Source organism: Sparus aurata, chromosome 14, assembly GCF_900880675.1.
Source record: "Sparus aurata chromosome 14, fSpaAur1.1, whole genome shotgun sequence".
Classification (NCBI taxonomy): domain Eukaryota; kingdom Metazoa; phylum Chordata; class Actinopteri; order Spariformes; family Sparidae; genus Sparus; species Sparus aurata.
Window position 1 is genome coordinate 2,675,264 of NC_044200.1, and position 21,912 is coordinate 2,697,175.

General features: G+C 40.4%; 1 protein-coding gene and 1 pseudogene across 1 annotated transcript in view; both read left to right on the plus strand.

Annotated features, from left to right (window-relative positions):
* The first annotated feature begins 534 nt into the window (after nucleotides 1-534).
* Nucleotides 535-3,093, plus strand: LOC115595918 (HMG domain-containing protein 3-like; annotated as a pseudogene).
* Nucleotides 3,094-11,948: 8,855 nt separating this feature from the next.
* LOC115595279 (uncharacterized) overlaps nucleotides 11,949-21,912 on the plus strand; it is a 10,063-nt gene continuing 99 nt past the window's right edge. The window contains exons 1-14 of the mRNA XM_030439523.1: nucleotides 11,949-12,007; nucleotides 17,767-17,876; nucleotides 18,060-18,180; nucleotides 18,270-18,317; nucleotides 19,363-19,414; nucleotides 19,541-19,591; nucleotides 19,772-19,816; nucleotides 19,898-19,962; nucleotides 20,043-20,078; nucleotides 20,320-20,386; nucleotides 20,577-20,730; nucleotides 20,839-20,949; nucleotides 21,407-21,519; nucleotides 21,804-21,912. The exon at nucleotides 21,804-21,912 is cut by the window's right edge and continues 99 nt beyond it. Of these exons, the coding sequence (XP_030295383.1) occupies nucleotides 19,379-19,414; nucleotides 19,541-19,591; nucleotides 19,772-19,816; nucleotides 19,898-19,962; nucleotides 20,043-20,078; nucleotides 20,320-20,386; nucleotides 20,577-20,730; nucleotides 20,839-20,949; nucleotides 21,407-21,516 (675 nt within the window). The 5' untranslated portion in view covers nucleotides 11,949-12,007; nucleotides 17,767-17,876; nucleotides 18,060-18,180; nucleotides 18,270-18,317; nucleotides 19,363-19,378 and the 3' untranslated portion in view covers nucleotides 21,517-21,519; nucleotides 21,804-21,912. The remainder of the gene's footprint in view (nucleotides 12,008-17,766; nucleotides 17,877-18,059; nucleotides 18,181-18,269; nucleotides 18,318-19,362; nucleotides 19,415-19,540; nucleotides 19,592-19,771; nucleotides 19,817-19,897; nucleotides 19,963-20,042; nucleotides 20,079-20,319; nucleotides 20,387-20,576; nucleotides 20,731-20,838; nucleotides 20,950-21,406; nucleotides 21,520-21,803) is intronic.

The following is a 21,912-nucleotide window of genomic DNA, read 5'->3' on the forward strand; positions in this document are numbered from 1 at the left end:
CGAACATGGTGTTTTTTTTGTCGTAAAATCATTTGCTGGACCCAGCAACACCTATCCATGTCATAAAACAGTCGGCAAGGATCAACAAATAAGGTGTGAAATGGACCAGTGCAAGATAAATGCAGACTTTGCTAAAAGAAGCAATCTTTTTCCATTTGAATGCCACTACCTGCAGTCCCTCACCTACTGCCCACCTGCCAGAACTGACAACCCTACGCTGGAAGAGGATGTGTTGACACAAATGGTCCAAGAAAAGTGGTTTGGTGAAGCTAGAAAACAAAAATGTCTCCAACGGCAAGCTGAAGCTATGAATGTGGGAGTGCCTCTGTCATGCCTGGTGACGGTTGGTGGACCATCCACCAAAAAATTCCTTTCTGTGTACAAACCGGACATCTCATATTATAGTAGGCTAGGTAGAGTGCTGGTCACGTATGACAGTAAAATAATTGAATGGTGCTGTCCATGTGCCAAACCAACCATTGGCAAGTGGCATCTATTTCAGATAGAACCGTCGCTTTTGCGAATGTTAGGTGTATGGAAGATGCACCTGTAGAATCATTTCCAGATGTTGCAGAGGGAGAAGAGGAGCAACACAAAGAAGGGGCACAATACCCACCTGATGACCCGATGCTGGCATGGATGGTGCACTACATCTTCAGTAAGAAAATTCCTGCAGATCTTCCTCATGATGTTATCAGTGCAATGGGTGACTTTCCGAGGCACCTAATTCCTCATGAGACCATCTGCGCTGAATGCACAGGCCAGACACTGCTGAGTGAACCACAGCTCATCACCGCAACAGCAAAAATTGTGACTGTGACTGACATAATACATGGGAACAATATAACAGTAGCAGCTACTATTTTCATATTGTAATTTTGGTGAACCAGCCTTTAAGTACAGATTTTTAAAGTAACAACATGTATGAGTTTTAAATGATTTCTGGTGCTTACTGCAAATAGCATAATTGAAATTGGCAGCTGTTGACACATCTGACACACCAACTTATAATTGTTTTTATTAGGAGTATCAGCGTATTGCAAGTACTGCTGTAGCTGTGGCATGATCTTCTGGTACCAGGAATGGAGTGACGGAATACACAACTTCGATGATCAAACTCTTGTATCCTTGCATATTTGTGTGTTCCTGCGAAACACTCTCCAGGTATGTATTAATTGTTTGCAAACCAGAACAAACTTGTAAAAAGACTTTAATCTGTAATAAGTCTGATAATTGATTTTTTTATAGACTCACCAGGCCATTGGAAGTGCTGTAGAGGTGTTGGAGAAGACATGTGGCAAAAGATTCCCATCTATGCATACTTATATTATGAAGCCATAACAGATCATTCATACACATTTTCATGTGTCACATGTGGTTACCATCCTGTCATGGTTGTTATGGATCTCCATAAGAAGAGAGTCTTCAGTATGCTCAGTAAGTAAATAAATAATGAAATAATTGCCCTGAAAATGATATAAAATATCACAGTAACCTGTCGCTGTCATTCATTTGGTATCACAGGTTTGATTGTAACCAGATTTTACATGATCAATATTGACACTGTACTTGCCTATAAAATAACTCATTACGCCAGCAAAGTCACTTCTGGGAAATGTCATTCCACCAGACTTGAAAGAAGCATATGTGGATATCTTGAGCCCACTGAGGTAGCATAATTCACAAAAGTGCAACATTTGTATTTGTTGTTGTCCTCTTTCTTTTCTAGTAAGTAGCATAGAGCAACCACCCCAGGATTATGATGGGAAAGTGTTAATGTTGAAGACTTCTGGGAGTCTGTGTCACTAGAAATGGTCAGTCGGGGATTGGTGACAAGTAAGTATGAACTACATCCAGAACCAGAATTTGTCAACATCCAAAATATGTTGGAGTGACATTAATGAAAATTCTACAGGTGCTGCAATGGGAGTAACATATTCTGTACTCTTCTTCTGAAATGTTCCTGCAGGTAACAAGCAGAACCCGTTTTTGGTACGGCCCAGTTACCATAACTGGGCACCATGGATTGGTCTCCTCACAAGAGGCTCCAGTGTGGTGTCAAACACAGAACACTGCAAAATCTACACACCAAGGAACCCAAATGAAGAATCCGACCTCTTAATTACAGAGGACCGGCTCACTGACGAGATTCTGAAACTGAAGGTATTTGCACACTATGGAGTCATTCGTTATTTGTATGGGTTTTCTCATTGTTGAATCCATCAGGGCTGTAATATTTGCTATTTAACATCATAGATGGAAGCTGTGCGAAGTCTCTGCAAGGAGTGTGGCATAGACTCCAAAGGCTCCAGGATGGACCTAATTATGAGGCTCTGCACAGAAATGCAGAACTGGTCATCATATGACAAAGTGTTTTCAAAGGTCTGGAGGGCTTCTGGTGAGTTGATTCATATTCAAAAGTGTTTGCATCAGTAATAACGTTCAGACTTACTACATTTCACTGTAATCGTTACTCATAACGGGTGCAATAACTTTATTTTACCAGGTGGATGGGCTGTGGTCACATGCCCTTGTGCTGTTGTTTATGGAGTTAAATTTAACCTAATGGCTGAGAGCCCAAGAGATTTTGCTGTTTATCTGCTGCTATCAATTAAGCATTTCCCCAATGTGACCTTGTATGATTTTGCAAGGGGACTGGCAACACATACAAACATAAGAGAGCCACAGTCCTTGCCCTTCAGCCCTCATGAGGGGAGACTGCTGGATCCTACTGATGACAACATCAGATTGGCCTCTGCAGACAAAGTGAAAGTCAGCTTGCCTTGGCTAACTACAAAGAACCCAGTACCTGATGAAAATGGCCACCCTATGACAGGGTCATCAGAGCATTATGCTCTTTATGACCGCTTTCACGAGGCAAACGCCAAAGACCCAAAGGATGTGTTGCGCAAGATAGAGCTTGTGCCTGAGTTACGTGGCTGGGCCAATAGCCAGTGTGCCGAGCAGCTCTTCAGTGGAATGAGGAAGAACAACCACTTCTTGAACACGATGAGTCCGTCGTCCCATATCTTTTTAACCCTTGTGTTGTCCTCGGGTCTTTTTGACCCGACTTCAAAAGTTAATTTGTCATAACTTTGGTTTTCTTCCATATCATTTTCTGAAAATTGCATGGATGATCCCTGACTATGCTCTTTGCAAGTAAAATTAATTATGACTTTTTCTTTTATTTATGTGTGTTTTATCAAAATTTATAGCACCTGTGGTCTTCCCGGGTCAATTTGACCCGGCCACATTTAGTGGTGCAATGGGTCACACTATTACGCTTTCCAATACAATGAAAATAAACACACACCCACACACAATGACCTCTAATACTCACTGATACTTACTGACACTCACTGACACTCACACACACACACACACAAACACACATACACACACACACAAATCTTCAAAACTATAGATATTTGAACCTGATTTCATCTCGTCTTCTGATCAGCCTACATGGCGCTACACACATATACACAAACACGTGCACATACACAGTCACAGACACACACACACACACACACACAACCACACTTGTGGACACACACACATGTGTGCACACACACACAACTTCAAAGCGACAGATGTGTAAACTTGATTTCATCGCAATGTCTGATCTGCCTACATGGGGCTACACACACACACACAAACACGCACGCACACACATGCACACCATTATGGCGGTATATCGATGTCAATACAATTAGAGAGACACGCAGCAACGCATGCACGCACGCACGCACGCACACATGATTATTTTGTTATGCGTGCGTGCGTTGTTACGTGCATATTGTATTTCATGCGTAACAAAAAGCTGCGTATGTATGAAGCAGCGTGTGCACGTCTGTCTGTAACTGTTTGACAAATGTTGTTAGGCGTTCACACGTACGTGCGCTCGCAGACTCTGAAGCTTCGCAGCCGGAAGTTGATCTGCACCCTGCGCACCAGTCCGCGTATATGAACGTGTCGCGTAGTTGTTCTGTGTTCCATTTTCATCCAGTAGATGGTGCAATCGATCCAATGCGAGATACAAACATATAGGCTTTTGCATGACATGATTCATTTTAACCCCGGAGTGAGGGGACAGCCTTCCATTCCGACGCACCCTTCCATTGCGAAACAGCCCCACTCAGAAACACCGCTGTTCTGAAATAGATTTTCAGGTTTACATTACTTCCTACATCAAACACTGCCGTCCGCTCACCGGCCGCACTCACACAACTCATTGCTTTTTATTGCTAATAGGCCTTTGTCACTATCTTCATTTATTATGTAGTATATTTTCGCTTGCAGCAAACACATTTAAACGTTTGTCTAATCTTTTTACACGCACTATCCGTGGTGCTGGAATCCCCACTTCCAGCCGCACTCTCACAACTCTGAAATAAACTGTGGCCCATGGGTGCGATCTGCCGGGGAATGACCCCTCTGGTCGTTCGTTTTAACATAACTTGTCTTTGTGGAAGGTTAACAAGGTATGAGTGGATCGAGCACTGCTGCTCAGTTTGTCTTTGAAAAAAAAAGCAAAGGAGAAGACAATAGGCTACCTATGTATTTTTGATTCAATAAACATGAAATTGATTGTGTATCCATCTCTTATAGCCATAGACGGATTATCATGACCACGGGCCTACACACGCAAACTGTGCGCACGCAAAGGCGCTGTAAGGCAAGGGCCCAAAGGCTGTTACATAATTACACTGAATGTAACAATGTCCGCAAACGTAATAAACCTCAAACACCTACTAATAATACTGACCGTGCGTGCAAAATCCAGCTGCTGACCCTCCGCTCCACTGTCACACAACGGATCCCTCTCTATTGTAATTGTTTGCCCGAAAAATAATTTCCATGAAGAAAACATCACCAGATATTTAAATTCAAATTCCCATTGACAATACAAATCTCAGGAAATCTGGATGTATTGCTCATTTGTACACACAACACTTATCAGTCTACAGGCAAGAATCAAGAATCTAAAGGTTTATTAATTCAATAAATTTCAAATTCGCTTTATTGCCATGAATGCCACAACAATATTGCTAAAGCAATAAAGAACTAACGAAAAGAATACCTAGCACAGTACCGTTATACTTACTGTGTGTGTTTATGTGAAATAATAATACTAATAATAATAACTTTGAACATTACCAGTTATCAATCTGTGATGTTAATAACAAAATGCAAACATTACAGACTTCTAACCATTTTTCTAAAGTCTCTGTATTTTAATTGAGAATATTTTTTATATAAATTACAGAAAAGGAAAAGAAAATATGATTTGTTTTACCTATTTCGGCCATAAGCGGTCATATTGACCGCACATCATTTCGCGGGATTTCATTCATTGTCTCTCTTGTCTCTGACCTGGTTCTCATCTACGCTGACGTATATGACGTGTGTTTCGATAACCAAGAAAGTGCTTGGAGACCGTAAAGGGCATTTGAAACAATATTTATTCACAGAAATTATAGAATGGGGTCTGGGGGAAAGGGGTCCGTTATTGTGGTGACTTGGTAACACCGATTCTCCACGACCACCGCTGTCTTCCACTTGCACACTGTCCTCTGCTGGGCGCAGACTCGGGAGCTGTGGGGGAAACGAGATGGCAGTCACTGCACTTTTAAACCCAATACATGCACACCACTTCATTTACCTCCTAAGATTGTTGCTCACATGATGGGGCAGAGTATCAGCTGTTCACCGTCACCTCGGGCCAACATCACTCTCGTCATTGGCACCACTGCTGTCACACCGTCCTTGGGCGCCGGCCTCTTACGCTGTCATTTGGGGAGGGGGGGGAGGACTTCAGTCACTGTACTTTTACACACATTCGCAATAACTTTCCACGACCAGGGGTCACTACTCACACAATGGAGGCAGAGTAGGGATGTAACGTATTGGTAATACCACGATATCGTGATAACAAAAGTGTCTCAATATTATTGTGAACATGTATGGTATGAAATGACGGCAAATACTGTAGATTTTGATCTCATTACATCCCTAGGGCAGAGTATAAACTCACATTTCAATTAGTCCGACAGTCAATGCCTGTCTGCTGGCGACAGCTGTCGTTCTCTTTCTCCTGCTCCTTTCCCCGTGGATCTCACACTCCTCTTCCTCTGTCCGCTCGCTGCAGGTGTAACTGGGTCGGTCTGCAGGCCCCGCCCACTCTGCTGTGTTCGGGTGTAGAATCAGACACTGGCAACTCTTGTCAAACCCTGGTTTAACCCTGTATCAACAATACACCTGACATGAAAAAGGACAAGCTTAGTGTAGGTATATAAAATGGTGAAAACCAGACACAACGTTACAGGCAACACTATTTTTTTAAGCTCTCAAAACTCAGTTCTACAGGTGCTTTTCACCAGTGTGACATGTGTCTGAGTGGATCTGTTGTTAAACTATCCTTTTAGTTTCTCAATTGCTGATTAGGAATGGTTGATGGTGTGAGTGTGACAGATGAGTATGTGTGTGTGGAAGGTATATGAAAGTTGTGTGGTTCTGTAACAGAGAATAAAAAGCAGTTATCAGAACAGCAGGTACATGGTTAACTATACAGTACCAGGAATGGTAAACAACCAATAGAAATAAGAATGAATCATTCAGCTTAATTAACAACAGCCAATATACAACAATAATACAAGCACATGTAGGAGAGTTCTTACTATTAGCAACTAATAAGCATTAACGAGCTAACTGATTAGCAGCACTAACAATATACATTTTCCACCTGCTGCATCAACCCACTCTGCGGAGGCTCTTTTCGACAGCAGGGGGCGCATTTCTGGTGCTTAATACCTTATTATCTTGTCTCAGGCACAGAATGAGTTTTATGAACCCTGTTAAAAGGTTGAGTCTTGAGTTTTTTGCCCAAAATAAACGCTAGACTTTTAAAAATGAAACCCGTCTTAATCATCACCTGGCTTCTAGTCCTGTGTGGTGGTGGCTTTGTGTAGCCCTCCCGTTAGCCCCACTAGCTGTTTCTGATGCTGCTGAGTGCTAGGCATGGATCTATTATATCAATACATCCATGGTACTAGCACGTCTCTCTCTCTCAGCAGCAGCAGTCAGGACGGCAAAGAAAAAGAAATATAGCCTGAGTGAATCGCTGGAGCCGCGGGCCGATTCCCGTCACTGACAACTAAAGCCTAGACTGTAGACTGTTGTGGTGGTGAGCTAACTCGATGCTAACTTTGGCTAGCGGTGGCGGTTAGCATTCGCCGCCAATAACGTCTTTACAGCTGACCACAATGGCAACATAACACCGGAGGCTCCCAGTGTTGGTGACGGAGGCACCAGCGCTTCTCTCGGACTGTATTTCCTTACCTTTGTGGTCCTGGTAACTGCTGCTGTCAGGGGCAGGAGGCTAACATTACACAGTTGAGCCCGAGAGGAGGGGCCCAGTTTCAATGTTTTGTTTACAAACTGTAACAAGCAATACTCCAGACTCTACTTTTAAACTTACACAACACAAATGACCTATGTATTTATACGTAAATATTAACCATTTCCCAGTCACCTTTCTCATCCTCTGTCGTCTTCCTCTTCTTCTTCTTCTTCTTTTGAATTTCCGGCAGGCAAAGCATGGCTCACTGCTGCCTCCCCTGGTTGGTTAAAATGAAAAGGCCAACTACGTGAGGCGTTCATGTACGCGAACTGGTGTGCGCGCTGCAGATCAACTTCCGGCTGCGAAGCATCAGAGTCTGCGAGCACACGTACGTGTGTACGCCTAACAACATTTGTCAAACAGTGACAGACAGACGTGCACACGCTGCTTCATACGTACGCAGCTTTTTGTTACGCGTGAAATACAATATGCACGTAACAACGCACGCACGCACGCACGCATGCACGCATAACAAAATAATCATGCATGCGTGCGTGCGTTGCTGCGTGTCTCTCTAATTGTATTGACATCGATTTACCGCCATAACGTGTGACAGAGTTTGCGCACGTCATTTCCGCGTACGCGTAAGCGCGTGAAAAAAATGTTCAATCATCTTCATGCGAGCGTTAACACGTGCGTTTGCATAAAGACGCATTAATGTTACGCGTAGTCACTACGCGTCGTGTGATTACCGGCGTGCAACAGTCATCACGCGTGAACGTGCGCGTGAACGGGGGGCCATTATAAGTCAATGAGGAAACTACATTACACGTCAGGCGCGGCTTGCTGCACAGGCGTCAAAGCAGGCGCGAGTGACACAATCAGTTGATAGGTGCGCACGCTTTTTGAAACGATTCTAGCACCATACACACGCACACACACACACACACACTGGCCCCTACCTGAGGTCTGTCACTTTCTTCCACAATCAGCTGGCCAACATCAGGTGCCAACTGCTGCTGGAAAAGGGAAAAACAATGTTATCTACTAGTTTTATTACATTTGGGGTCACTTCAACCACACACACACGCTAACCATAGCTAATTGGGGACATTCATCTATGTATACTGTTAAGACACCAGTATGTAAGTCAGTCAGTATTTTTCGGGTCGTTCTAAACTCACACACACACACTACTCATACCTAATTGGGGACATTCATCGATGTATATTATTAAGAGATCAAGTAGTATTTTATAAACTGGCCCCTACCTGAGGTCTTTCCCTGATATCAGGTATCAGCTGCTCGCTCACTTCAGGTGTCAGCTGCTCGCTGACATCAAGTGCCATTTTCTGCCAGAAAAGGAAACCGGAAAAAAAATTAAAACAGTTATGATATAGGTGAAATCTCAAGACACAATGAGATCAGTTTCATCTGAAAATGACTAAAACAACTATTATCAACATTAAAAAAATTGTACCTGTCTGCGCCAAGGCCAGTCTGAATCCCCGTAATTGTAAGTTATTTCTTCACTTGGGGCGATGTCTCTTAGGGCAAACAGGCAAAGATGTGGCATCCCATCAACATCAAAAGCTTTTATCTTGCAGTTAGGCTTGATGTGGTCGTCGTTCACAAGCCTTCCCAGTGACTTGTCTTCAACAGATGCATCAAGACTTAAGGAAAAGAATACTGATGTTAAGAGTAGAAATAACCTACTTTGTTTGGATACAGTGTTAATAGGCACGTTTTATTTGAAAGTTGAGCAAGTAATTGAGGTAGCTTGCAGCAATATACATTTACAGTATTACTGGGGTGGTGAACCTCTTGCATAGTTTGTTAGAAATTGTGATATCCTCAAGTTAACAGGTCATTCAAAGCTCATCTTCTAAAACTATTGTCATGTATTACATCTGCCAACAAAAGCATATTTATTACAACTTACCACCAACATTCCCCTTTCCATTTGAAGTCAAACAGGAAAACTGCTTCTGTGTCATTGTAGTTCTTTGTAAGAAGACCATCTTGTTTGAAAAGTTTACCACGGTATTCAAGCACAAAATCTCCTTGATTGAAAACCTCCACAGCAAGCACACCTCGACCTTTAAAATAAGAAAAAACAGGATGTGACTTTCATTCAAAAACCGGCTGCTGGAGACTTGACAAGCTGAGTTGCAGGCGACAACATCTGCTGATTTGAGTCGAGACAAAACGGAACAGTTCACACTGCTGCAACGTTTACTGTAAATTCCAGACTGTAAGCCAGTACTTTTTTCCCACGATTTGAACCCTGTGGCCTATGATATGATGCAGCTAATCGATAGATTTTTACGGGCTATTGGCCTCCAGGGGGAAGTTAACACCTAAGGTGTCCTTACTACAATTACCCATTAACCTCAATGTCCCAATTCCAAATGTTGCATTATAGCTGCATATGAAAAACAATACAAAAGGATCTACCAAGGTAAATCAAATTTATTTAACATTCATTTCTTTTTATTAATTGTATATATTAGGAATCGAGGAAAACATAAATTCCTATAGAGAAATACTGGCATAACATTCCTAAAACTGTATTTTAATCTAGAATAATTTTTGTATAAATGACACAAAATATGATATGTTTTACCTATTTCAGCCAAAAGCGGTCATAGTGACCACACATCATTTCGCAGGGTTTCATCATTGCATTTTTGTGTGGTTTGCCTTTTTCATTGTCTCTCTTGTCTCTAACTTTGTTAGCGGTCTCCAGCTGTGCTTATTTGCGAATTTACTTGTGAGTTGATTATTATATAGTTGTATTATGTATCCTGGTTGCCACCATGGGCAAACAAAAACGGGAGTTCCCCCTCTGTTAAAACAGCAAGTGGAGCTGTTCAGCACAAGGTGCTTAAATGATGCGACTCTAACTGTGTAGCAGGGGAAAGCAGAGGAAGAATGTCCACATCCTGAGCACCTGGGCACCTTTAGTAGGGTAAGGCAAAACCAGAGTCTGTGATGTACTACAACAACGCCAAGTACAGTGTGGACATCCCGGACCAGATGGCGAGTGCGTATACTGTCAAAGGCGGTACACGAAGATGGCCAGTGGCGGTCTTCCACAACACCCACGACCTGACTGTCATTAATCCCTGCATATTATTCAAGGAGCAGCAAGAGAGCCTGGAGGAAAGTCCTGCAGCTTATCCATCGAGTGTGCACTTAACAGGCTATTGTAAGGCTCATGGCTAATGACAGGCTGTAACATGGACATGTACATCATGAACATAAACACGAAAATGCTGGATTACGTTTCCGTCTCCGCCAGTGAGGGTGTAAGCGCATGCTCGACGGATTGACTAGTTTGGTCTAGCTACCGGAAGACACGGATGTCAACAAACAGGTAAGTAGCTCCTTGCACAAACACACTGTTTTAACTACTTTTTTATTCAGTTTGAGTCATACACGCTACAGTGCTGTGTGCTAAGGTGTCTGCTGATGTTGCATAACTTTTGGTGTGAGATGTGGAGCATGTTAAGACGCTTAAAACACAGTGTAAAGTTCTGACCCCATGCTGTTAGCGTTCAATGTTAAGTCTCCGTTTGCGGAGCTCTGTAATGGTTGGACCAAATTTGTTCGCGTCTTCGGTACTGGCAAGTCAAGGGTAGCTTGAGCGATGAAGCTGCATGTTTAAATCGACCGAAGTTCTCCTTTAAGGGTCATTTTCACATTTTTCCAGCACCTTATTGCTGGGGTAAAATACATATCTACAGGAATATATATACTCATACTTGTTTTTTTTTTGTACATTGTATTATGCTGAAAACATCTAAAATTATGTTTCATAACAGCAAAAAGTTTAGAAATTAAAGGTGAACACAAAGTTTTATCCAAAAAAGAGGGAAGCCACTTGGCGTTCTTCAGGCACACTTGCACCGAGACAAAGAGAGACCTGAGAGCACCCTGTAATTTCCTTTTTTAACATACATTTTTATGTTTCAAAATGCAGTGTTGGGAGTAACACGTTACAAAAGTAATGCAATTACTGTAATGCATTACTTTTTGCTGTAACGCAGTAATGTAAGGCATTACAAAAAAAAAAGGTAATATTTTCCTCGGTACAAATCTCAGTAACGCACGCTACAATGCATTTTAAACCCAAAATTAAGTGGTGTGTTGTTTTTATACAAATTTGCCAACACCGCAAGATTAGCAGGGGAGAAAAAATATGCGCAAATGTTTACTTCCTGTTAGTGCTAGAGAACTATTGATTGAGGAGATGATGACTGCAGCAGCAGACAAGTTGGACTCTACGTTCGCGAGATGGACATACGCTCATTATTTTCAGTTCATTAGAGACAAGGATGTGAAGAACATTATAGTTTGTGTGCGAAACCAAAAGATCTCTCTACCTCGCGAAATAGCAATTTTTAAGTAATTTAACGAAACATCTAGAGCGATGCCACACTAACATTATGCTAGTAACCAAAAGAAAGCAAACTGAGGATGAGAGCGGAGAAAAAACTAAGCAGCAAAAACTTTCTCCCGTTCTGCAGTGCTTGAACCTCAAGAACTGAGGAGACTGTGGCAGAGTATGCCGTTGAAGATATGCTGCCACTTTCAACAGTGGATTCTACATATTTTAGAAAAATTGTGAGGAAGATCCCCATCCAGGCTAGCAATGACAAGGTAAGTTATCATTGCCTCAACAGGTTAGTGCTACTAGCCTATTGACAATAATATAAATAGCCACCAGAACAGCGACATAACGTCAATCTGCTTCATGTCAGTCTGTATCCAAATAAAAACATACAAAAACTTCTGTTAAACACAATAAACATTCGCTAAAGGGCCTTTCGATGTAGGCTACCCCCCATCCCCGACCCCAAATACACACACACACACACACACACACACACACACACAAAACCAACTGTTTTTGAAAGGTCTGTTCAAACTGAATTTGAGTATTAACATCGAACATTTGGGATGAATGACCAGTTTCTGCCCCATGAACAGATTTAGGCTACATTGAAAATCAATGTGTGTGTTTCAAAAAGGTTCAATACAATGTAGATGCATTATAGGAATCTGTACTGTCCCTGATATATAGAGGAATGTGGGACATGTCCATGCATCATGCATGTTTAATCAAATCTAGAGGACACAAGCTTTTAGAAAATGTATGGTGCAATCAGCTTTCCCTAATATTAATAGAAATCAAGGTGTTGACATACAAAAAGATTTTACACGTTGATTTTTCAGTGTAAATCTTCTCATGGGATTGCAACAGGTAGTGCACCCCAAATGTTTCAATTTTAACATTGCAATTCATGTTCAGCATGGCCAGCCCTTTCAAAAACTGTTGTTTTTAGTGTTGGTGGTTGTGAATTTGGGTGAAAATAACTTAAAAGTAATGCAATATAAGTGTAATGCCTACAATTCAAATACAGTAATATTATAATGTAATAAAGTTACTGAAATGACAGTAACAAGTAATAAATAAATAATGTGATACATGTTTGGAGTAACTTGCCCAACACTGTCAAAATGTGTCACCTATCTGTAAGAAGTCTTGGCTTCCATCTAATTTTACTTTAATAGAAGTAAGTAATGAAAAGTGGAGAAAAGTGAACATTCCCTTTTCACACTTCCACTCCTTCTCCTCAGCCATCCTTCTCTATTGCTACCAGGCTGCATGTGTGACGACACACAGGCCACAGACTGCATACAGACAATCAAGCGCTAACCTAACGAGGTCACGTAACGTGATTAATGGTGCGTTAATTATTCTGTGATTAATATATTAATCACATGCGTTAACGCGTACGTTTTCTGCAGTCTATAGTTAACATGTTAACTTTGACAACCCTACATTTTATATAATTTAGTCTGTAAAAACGCTAATTTAGCAAACGTTAGCGGTTAACATAAACAAAGTGTTAACGTGCAGCGTTGGCCCTCAAAGTCTTACAGTTTTTTTAGATTGCTAAGACGCATTGGTCGAAACTGAAGCGACATGTTCAAAACTCTTAGCACAGTCTGCAAAACAGAAATGTGTAGGAACACCAGCCCTTATGTCTCCATCACGAGGCTCTGCTCCCTTTCCCCGTCCTCTGACCTCTGACCTCTCAACCACAAGACAAGATTAATTTAACAAACAAAGCCTGTTTGACTGAATATTTGCTTCTTCTCCCCCCTCACAAAGAAGATGAACTCCTTATTCCTCAGGCCAAACAATGTCCAGCACCAGGCCTCTTCTCCCTATAGATTAGGACGATGTGTTGCTCTCTTGCTATAAACAGATCATTGGAGACGTTTTCTTATCAATTTTAACGACTTACTACAATAGAGTCCTCTCTCTCCACATCAGATGACAAGAAGTGGGGGTTGATGTTGGTTGGGGTAAAGATGACCCAGTCCTCCCCCCTCACAGGCCAAAGCGTTTTACGACCCTGTCTGTGACATTCCAATCTTTGCTGCATCCCAATCCTATACTCATCCACATTTCAATATGTTCTGAATAACTATTAACTACAATTTCATCTTCTTAATTTTATCAGATTTCGAAAGTCATACAGTAGATATTTTCCATGTTATTGTCAAGCCCAAATGAAGTTTATTACTTGATGAATTTTGGGTTTGAAAGAAACCAGCCCCCACCTTTGCGATGGGCACAGACTTGCATATCATGATCCTCTTTGTGTGTAATGCTTGTGTTATTTACCAGTTAAATGTCTGATGTTTTCTTAAGATAGAACTACAAGGAATATGTATAAGTCCTTGGTCCTACTGTGTATTGTATGCTTCATGGTTTATGTTGTATACCATTGTTTTATGCCTTAATCATGTTTTTAATTCTTTCATTCTTGGATCATATTCATGTTTCATCTTTTAACGAAGACAAAAATTCGACTTTTAAGATGGTGAAGTTTTTGGGAAGTTAAAACACGATTTCGAAACATTAAGGCAATATAGTTTATTTGAATTAAAGTGTTGTGGGTCACAACTCCCAACACAGAAGGAGCATTGTCAGCCAGCCCCACCCCTGCTCGGTGTGCCTGCTGTAAGGTCATAAAAACAGAGAAGATGCTCTTCTCTCTTCACTTCGCTTACTCTTCTCTGGTCTTCTGTCATGCTGAGGCTTTGCTCTCACCTTCGGGTCCTGACTTCGGTCAGGACTTTGGCTCACTCTCTCTCTCCTTTTGGGTCCTGACTTCGGTCATGACTTGGAGTCTTCTCCTCCGGGCTCTCTTGCCCCCCTGTTTCTCCTCCTGACTTCTCTTCTCTTCTCTTCTCTTCACTTCTTTGCTTTTTATTCTTATTTTTATTTTTAAAGTAATCTTTACTTTTATTTTTGCAACAAGCTCTAAGAAAGCGAATTGAATAACTACTTTAAGTACTCTACTTTTATCCAAGTCTTTAATAGAACAAATTCTTTTCTTTTTGATTTTTGATTTGATTTTAATATAACTTTAAAGTATCACCGCCTGATCCAGAAGAAGTTGAATTAGTTAAAGGATCAGAACTTAAAGAACTTAAAGAACCACTTTGAAACATCAAAGAAAAGTCTTTTTCAAGACTGTGATCATCTGATGAAGAACGTTGCAGTCCATCGTCTGCCTCAGAAGCCGTGCAAGGAGTCTCCACAAAAGGGACTTTGTTCCCAGCCGAGATCGACTCTGTCCCCAGCGCTCCCAAGGCGGAAACCCCGCTGGGCCTTCGGACCAAGAGTCCCTCAACAGAGTACCGGCCTTCCCTCTGGCTACTGGACCGACGCGCCGTGCCGTGGTCCAACCCAGAACTCTCAAAGAGACCAAGCTTCAGTGCCTCCTGACGCCCAGACAAAACAGGCTGAACGTCTTCATACAGTTGGATCCACACACGTGAGAATGAGTGGTGTCTAAAGTTCTGACTCCTGTCTAACCTTCTGACTTCTGTCTAAGGTTCTGACTTCTGTCTAAAGCTCTGACTTCTATCTTATAAACTTAAGAAAGTTGAGGTTAGGGTCTCGTTAGTATTAAAAGATTACTCCCGTTAAACTTAATATATAAAAACCCGACCCTTTAACTCTGCCAACGGTCACGTAATTTATTTATTTCTAATTACAGTCTTTACCTTTTCTGTTATCTGTTGTTCGTCCTAAAATTGTCCGTTCATTTATGTTACCCCAAATTATTTAGTCAATAAATATATATAATCATTTGTTTTTGTCTGGAACTTAATTTTGATGTGGAGAATCGATGGATACGTGCAAAGAATTCACTGCTTCAGAATATTGAGATTGAATAAATTGATTTGAAATTGATACTCTAGCTGCCCAAGTCAAACTTGTACAGTTAGATGTTTGGAATAGTTCCCTCCAGCCTATTCTAGTAAATCAAACAACGGAGGTGGTGCCCCTTCTACGAGTGTAAAATTAATCACCAGTGATTAATGACCTTGATTATCAAGCAGTGATAGTCCCCTACATTTATATCCATGGTGCCGTCCACGTGAGGCCCATAGCCTACCTACCTGTCCTACAAATTCGTGGTGCCCCGTGTGAGGCATAGTTGATTACCAGTGATTAATTAATTACCAGCAATTAATGATCCCTTTTTATCAAAGTAGTGTCTCCTACAAATGCATGTTGGCTAAACTGTGTCTCACTTTTCATTGCTTTCAGACGAAGTGCATTCAGTGACCACAGTCACCGAAATGGATGAAGTCTTTTCTCATTCACTAGTTCACACCTGCAAAACACTATGCTTTAACAGCACATTTTTCAAATGTTAACACACTTTGTTCAAAACAGTTAAAAACACACTAAAAACAGAATGATAGGGGAAAAAACACTGGGAATTTCTGCTGCAGCCACATTGAAATCTATTGAAAATTACATCAAAATATTGACAATAAAAATAAATAAAACGAAGATGCAATTCCAAACAGCTGATGGTAGTTTTCAGCTGAAAACTGATTCAGGTGATCTGCGTTTGGCCTCATTAGAAAGCATCCAAGGACGTCTGTGCTGTTTTTGCCTCCATACTCGCCCTTCTTGAACCCCGTTGAAGAATTTTTTTCAGCATGGAGGTGGAAGGTTTATGATCACGCTCCACACAACCAGCTCTCCTTGCTGATGCAATGAATGCTGGTTGTGGAGATATTTCTCCCGAAGCCTGCCAGGGATGGATCAAACATTCAAGAAGATTCTACCCTAGATGCCTTGCCAAAAAAAGATATAAGATGTGACGTTGATGAAAAAATGTGGCCGAATGTAGATGACAGGGTCTGAATATTACAGTATACATGTGTTGTTTTTTAGTTTTATCTCTTACTGTAATTTGTATTCTACCCCTGGAATTCTGAGATTCTGCATTATTTTGTTTACGTAATCTTTATTTTTTGTATGGTCCTGAAGTACTTATGCAAAAGCACAAATGTTCTTGAATAAATCTCTGCATTCATCATTCAGTGTTGTTGCAATATATTACAGCATATACAATAATTTAGAACCAAAAGTGCAAAAGATCCTATATAAAATACTGATTTACCTGACAAAAATCGTTCTAACTTGAAATATAAGATGTATTTGATGTAATGTTCTTTGTTGTGAGTATTTTGTCGTTCCGTTTGTTAAGGGTGATTGTGTGTGTTTCCAAAGTGAGACAATGTGCTAGTGTTTTGTTGAATGAGCTTCTTTTGAGACAAGTATGAAGTGTTTTGGTGGTGAGACACACTTTTGGGCATGAGATTAACTGTTGAGCTGAGCTGCATGATGGAAATGCAGACTGTGTTAAGAGTTTTGAACATGTCGCTTCAGTTTCGAACAATGCGTCTTAGCAATCGAAAAAAACTGTAAGTTAACTTACATTTCATGTGACTGGAGCGCAGACTCTCCCATTGCACAAATCATCAAATCGTTTTTGCAGACTTTGCATGAGGCCACTCTTTGATTCGGTCCTTATCTTAACCATAGTTTGTAGTTATTCAAGCCAACGCTCGTTAACACAGCAGCCTCCCGGCATTTTGCCATCTCCTGCCGTCTCTCTTCGAAGGGGGCGGGGCGGAGTCACACACAGACTGGCAGGTTGCAGAGAGGAGCAGAGAGGCTCAGCTGAGCCCAGGAGGAAACATCTCCACATACGGTTCTCTTACTGATTTTATTTCTCCTTGTTATAAGCAAATATATATCAAATATGTATATATCAAATCTGATCTCAATTTTGTGAAAGAAACAGAGTTATAATGTCAAGCACTTTCAAACACCTAAACTAAAATCCAAGCACTTTTCAGACCTTGAAAACACAACATTGAAATTCAAGCACTTTCACGGATTTCAAGCACCCGTGCGAACCCTGTTTACTAAGTCAGTTGCTGGAAAGACATGCTATGGTACAAATTCCACACATTGCTTATTATGCTCCTGTCATTTCTGAAATTGGGCTTCTCTTACCATATTGCAGGAGGTTTTGAGGTTTGCGATGAACACTGTTGTGGAATGAAGCACATATACCACATATGTGCAAGAAGGGAAGTAACAGAGCACGAGATGGACAAAGGACAATTGACATGGGTAAATGTTTTCGTTTTTTTAATTTGATTTAGTTCTAATAGGCCAAATATGGCCCGCATCAAACACAGTGAAGTATTTTTCTTCATATAAATGAGTTCTAAAGTCAGTTTTCTATTGTCTTTTGTTTTTTGCCATCTAATATAATATAGTAGTAAGTATTTAACTGATACTCTCATTTTAAAGCTCGATGATGTGTTGGATGACACAAAATCACCAGACGAGGCAATTGGTCAAGTGGGCACCACAGTTTTAAAAAAAATTGGACTTCCTGTCCCTGGGATTGGACAGAGAAGTGGAGGCAACAGTTAGTACACTTTTAATAACAGAAATATTTGAAAATTGTTTAGTAAAATGTCTTTGTAATCCGTAAAACATTCTGTTGTTTTATTACAGGTTGTCAGCTGTTGTTTATCTCTGATCATCAAGATTGCTGGGCAGAAGGTGCGTATGGATATTTTTTGTAGCATTTCGAAGTACAATTTTCAATCTTTGATAGTACTTATTTCTTCCAAGTAAACCCAAATACTTAAAACAGGGAAAGGATGTTCATGCTGTGGATGCCTATGTTATCCCCACTTGGACACAGCCTCTCAATGTCGACCCGTTTCTCTCACTGCCAGTCAGTTCTATGCATGTGTTGTGTATGGCTTTATTGTTGTCATCAAATGATGCAGGTAGATGCATCATCTAAAGACTGCATCCTTTTTCCTGTATGGAAACCAGGACACTGGATACTAGGTGTAAGTTTACAGGCATCATGTCAGAGTTTTTTTATAAGAATGTCACCATTTTATTATTATTTGGTCACATTGACAGACTTTTCAAATATTGCATCTACTTTTAGATTTGAAATTCCAGTACACAGCCACACATTCTCATGAGAAGTGTGTGTAGTCCATGTTATGAAAAATAATCTGCTTTGTCACATATGTGTTCACTTAAAAGTTATGAAAAAGGCATTACAGTGAAGCTGTTTTAATGTACAGTTGCAGTAGTCTGCACAATGCAGTTTCAACCTTTACTTGAAAATTGCATTTTTTACAGGCCCTGAAGCCTAAACTTAAGAGGATTCGTCTTCTCGATTCCTCCAAGCTTAGTGGCTATGGAAACTGGCATTATTTATCCATGTTCAGGTGTCAGTTCAATGTTCCTTGTAGAGTTAAGATGTTAGCAACCGTTCAATGTTGCTTCTGCTGTGTTCTAAAGAAGCCTTCAGGTGACATGTTCATTATATTTGTGGCAATCAAGGTAGCACAGTCTGGAGTCATACTATGCACACCTGCTCCACTGTTGCTTAAAGCAATAATGGAAGCCAATTAATCGACAATCGATTGTCTGTGCTGATGGAAAAGGTGCTATTCAGAATGAAGCATGGAACAGCAAGCTTAAACTGTTTAAAATGTTGGCCACAAATGTCACGTCACATCACAATCATGTGAGGTCTTTAATAGTGTATTTCAGCATGCTATCCTTTTGTCTTTTATAGCAACATTGCAGCACAGATGGTGCCAGGATCCTGGGCATTTGTTTCAAACAAGGTGAAGGAAATGCTTTATTTTTATATGTCTTGTGTGCTATGCATTGAAATAGTATCAAGAAATGTAATTGTTTTAAACATATTTAAATAAAATTGAGTTGTCAATAACTTCTGGCATTTTTATCAGAATGTTCCAGCACAAGCAGGCAGCGTGGACTGTGGTGTGTTCATGCTAATGGTAAGTGATAAATAAGTAATGGGATTGTGCACCTCGGCATCAACAAACATAATAACATAGGCAGATGCCAAGGGAAAAGGATCATTGATATGGTTTATATGTACAGTAACAACTCTGTGTATCAACTCTGTTCTATCATATGAAAAGAATGTTAACAGTTGTTTATAATATGGATTACAGTACACACTATACATGGCACTGGACTGGACCTTTGACTTCACGCAGGTCAGCAATTTAAGTCTGAAAATGTTAATGTACAGATTTTAGGATTGAAATTACAATGACATATCTGTCTTCATCTACTAGCATGATATGCCACATATAAGGAGGTGGTGGTGCCAGCTGTTGTTAGACAACATAGAACACCAAAGGTATGAACAACTCCTTACCTGATAACTACGATGTGTTTAGTTATAGTTTAGTGGTCTGATATTTATGAATTTGTTTTTAGGAAGAGAAAATGTGCGGACATGGACGAACAGGAAAGGTACTGTAGTTTGTATTGGTCCCCGGCAAGAGGATTTTGCGCATCTTTGACATAATAACAGTCAACAATAATAACACTTATTTTTTTCCCTGTACCAAACTGACTCTTTAACCAAAATGTGAACCAAACTGTGACTTCTGTGTAAGGTCAAACCCCTAGTTTCTATATTAAAAGTTGAGTATTTTCATGTGTAACATTAGAAGCATCTTGCTAATGTGACCCCTAAGACATTTCTACGTAGGAAGAGAAGACGGATGGAGCCCATGTCACATGGAAGAGTGCAGGAGCAGGCAACATGTATTGATCAGGTATTTTATGTATTAATAATTTCTTTATGATTTCGTTTGTTTGCATGTGTTTCTATTTTTGGGTAATACAATATTTATTGAATACATTCAGTGCTCATACTTTCAGTATTTCTATTAATGCTGTTTGGCTTTATACTAACTGAAGATGATGTCTTCCAATAGAAAATGTAAAAATAAAATCTTGTTTCAGTTGCCATCATGCTTGTTGGAGATGATATTTGCTGAGGTGGTCCTTCATGATGGAGACAGAGCTTTGATGACCCTGTCCCTGGTGTGTTCCTGCTTCAGAGCAGTAGTGGGAAGGGACTACTTCCAGAGAAAAGTGCATTTTCTGTGGCTTGACAGTAAGATTAAAAAAATGGTTGTAGCTATATAGTTATGGTTATATACTGCATGTTTTCCATGTTAAATAAATTAGAGAAACCAGCTTATTCTCAAATTGTCTTCTACAGGTGTTGCAAACTGGACCAGGTTCTCAGCAGCATACAGGGCAGACTTTCACAGAATGTACACTCTGTATACGTGTAGAGAGTGCAGGGTGACGTTCAAAAACTGCATACCAGGTATGAAAATTGCGCATGGAAATGTAATGAGTACTTCTTTCAGTTATTGCTACCTAAAGATGGCAGTGAAAACTTGTTTGTTTTTAACAATGCTGATAGAAGTTGTTGCAAAGACTGTAGTGTGTTGACCAAGTACTGGAAAACTAATTTATTGCCATTCCATGGGCATCCATAAAGCAATAATAATGGTCTCATGCAGTAGTAAAAGAAAAATAATAAATATGGATATAAATAATTTAATAACTAATAATTGTAGCCCTTTAAAACTGACACAACTAAACGTTGCAATTACAAGAAATAAAACACAAGAGACACAAAAATAGAACCATACAGTGAGTATCTCTATGGGTAGAATACTGACCAGAGGACTTCTAGACACCAAGGATTTCTTCAATGTGATGATCCAAAGAAAATAAACGGGGGCCCTCTAACAAGGACTGTTTTTATTTACCGACAGGCTATGCAGGAAATGGGAAAAGAGGGGTGCTGCAGGGCATCTATTCCGAGAACTCGCACCCTGGCTTCTGCTCTCACTTTTGCCAGCTCTGTGCAGGGTTTTCCCAATAAATGGTGGGTGAGCATTTATTTATTTTTATTTATAATTTTATTTGGTTCAAAAGACAGTTTCCAGGATGCTGTGAATGTTAGTCCAAAAAGTAGCCACAGAGGGGCAACTCCAGATATGTATGAAAATGCTTTGTGTCCATGTTTATGCTACATCAGGCTTTGGCTACACAACTAATACTTGTTAGTAGGATCAATTATCTATTGGTTTTGCTCTTGTCATGGAATCTGTTGACAAAGTATGGAATATATCACTAGATTTATCCTTTCATGATTCCTTTCAATTTTAGACACTCAACGAACCTGGGATCTGACTGACACCTTGTCGCCTTCTACATTACCACCCACCACCTGGGATGCACCTTATAACATCCACAAACCATCATCCCTCATGCACAC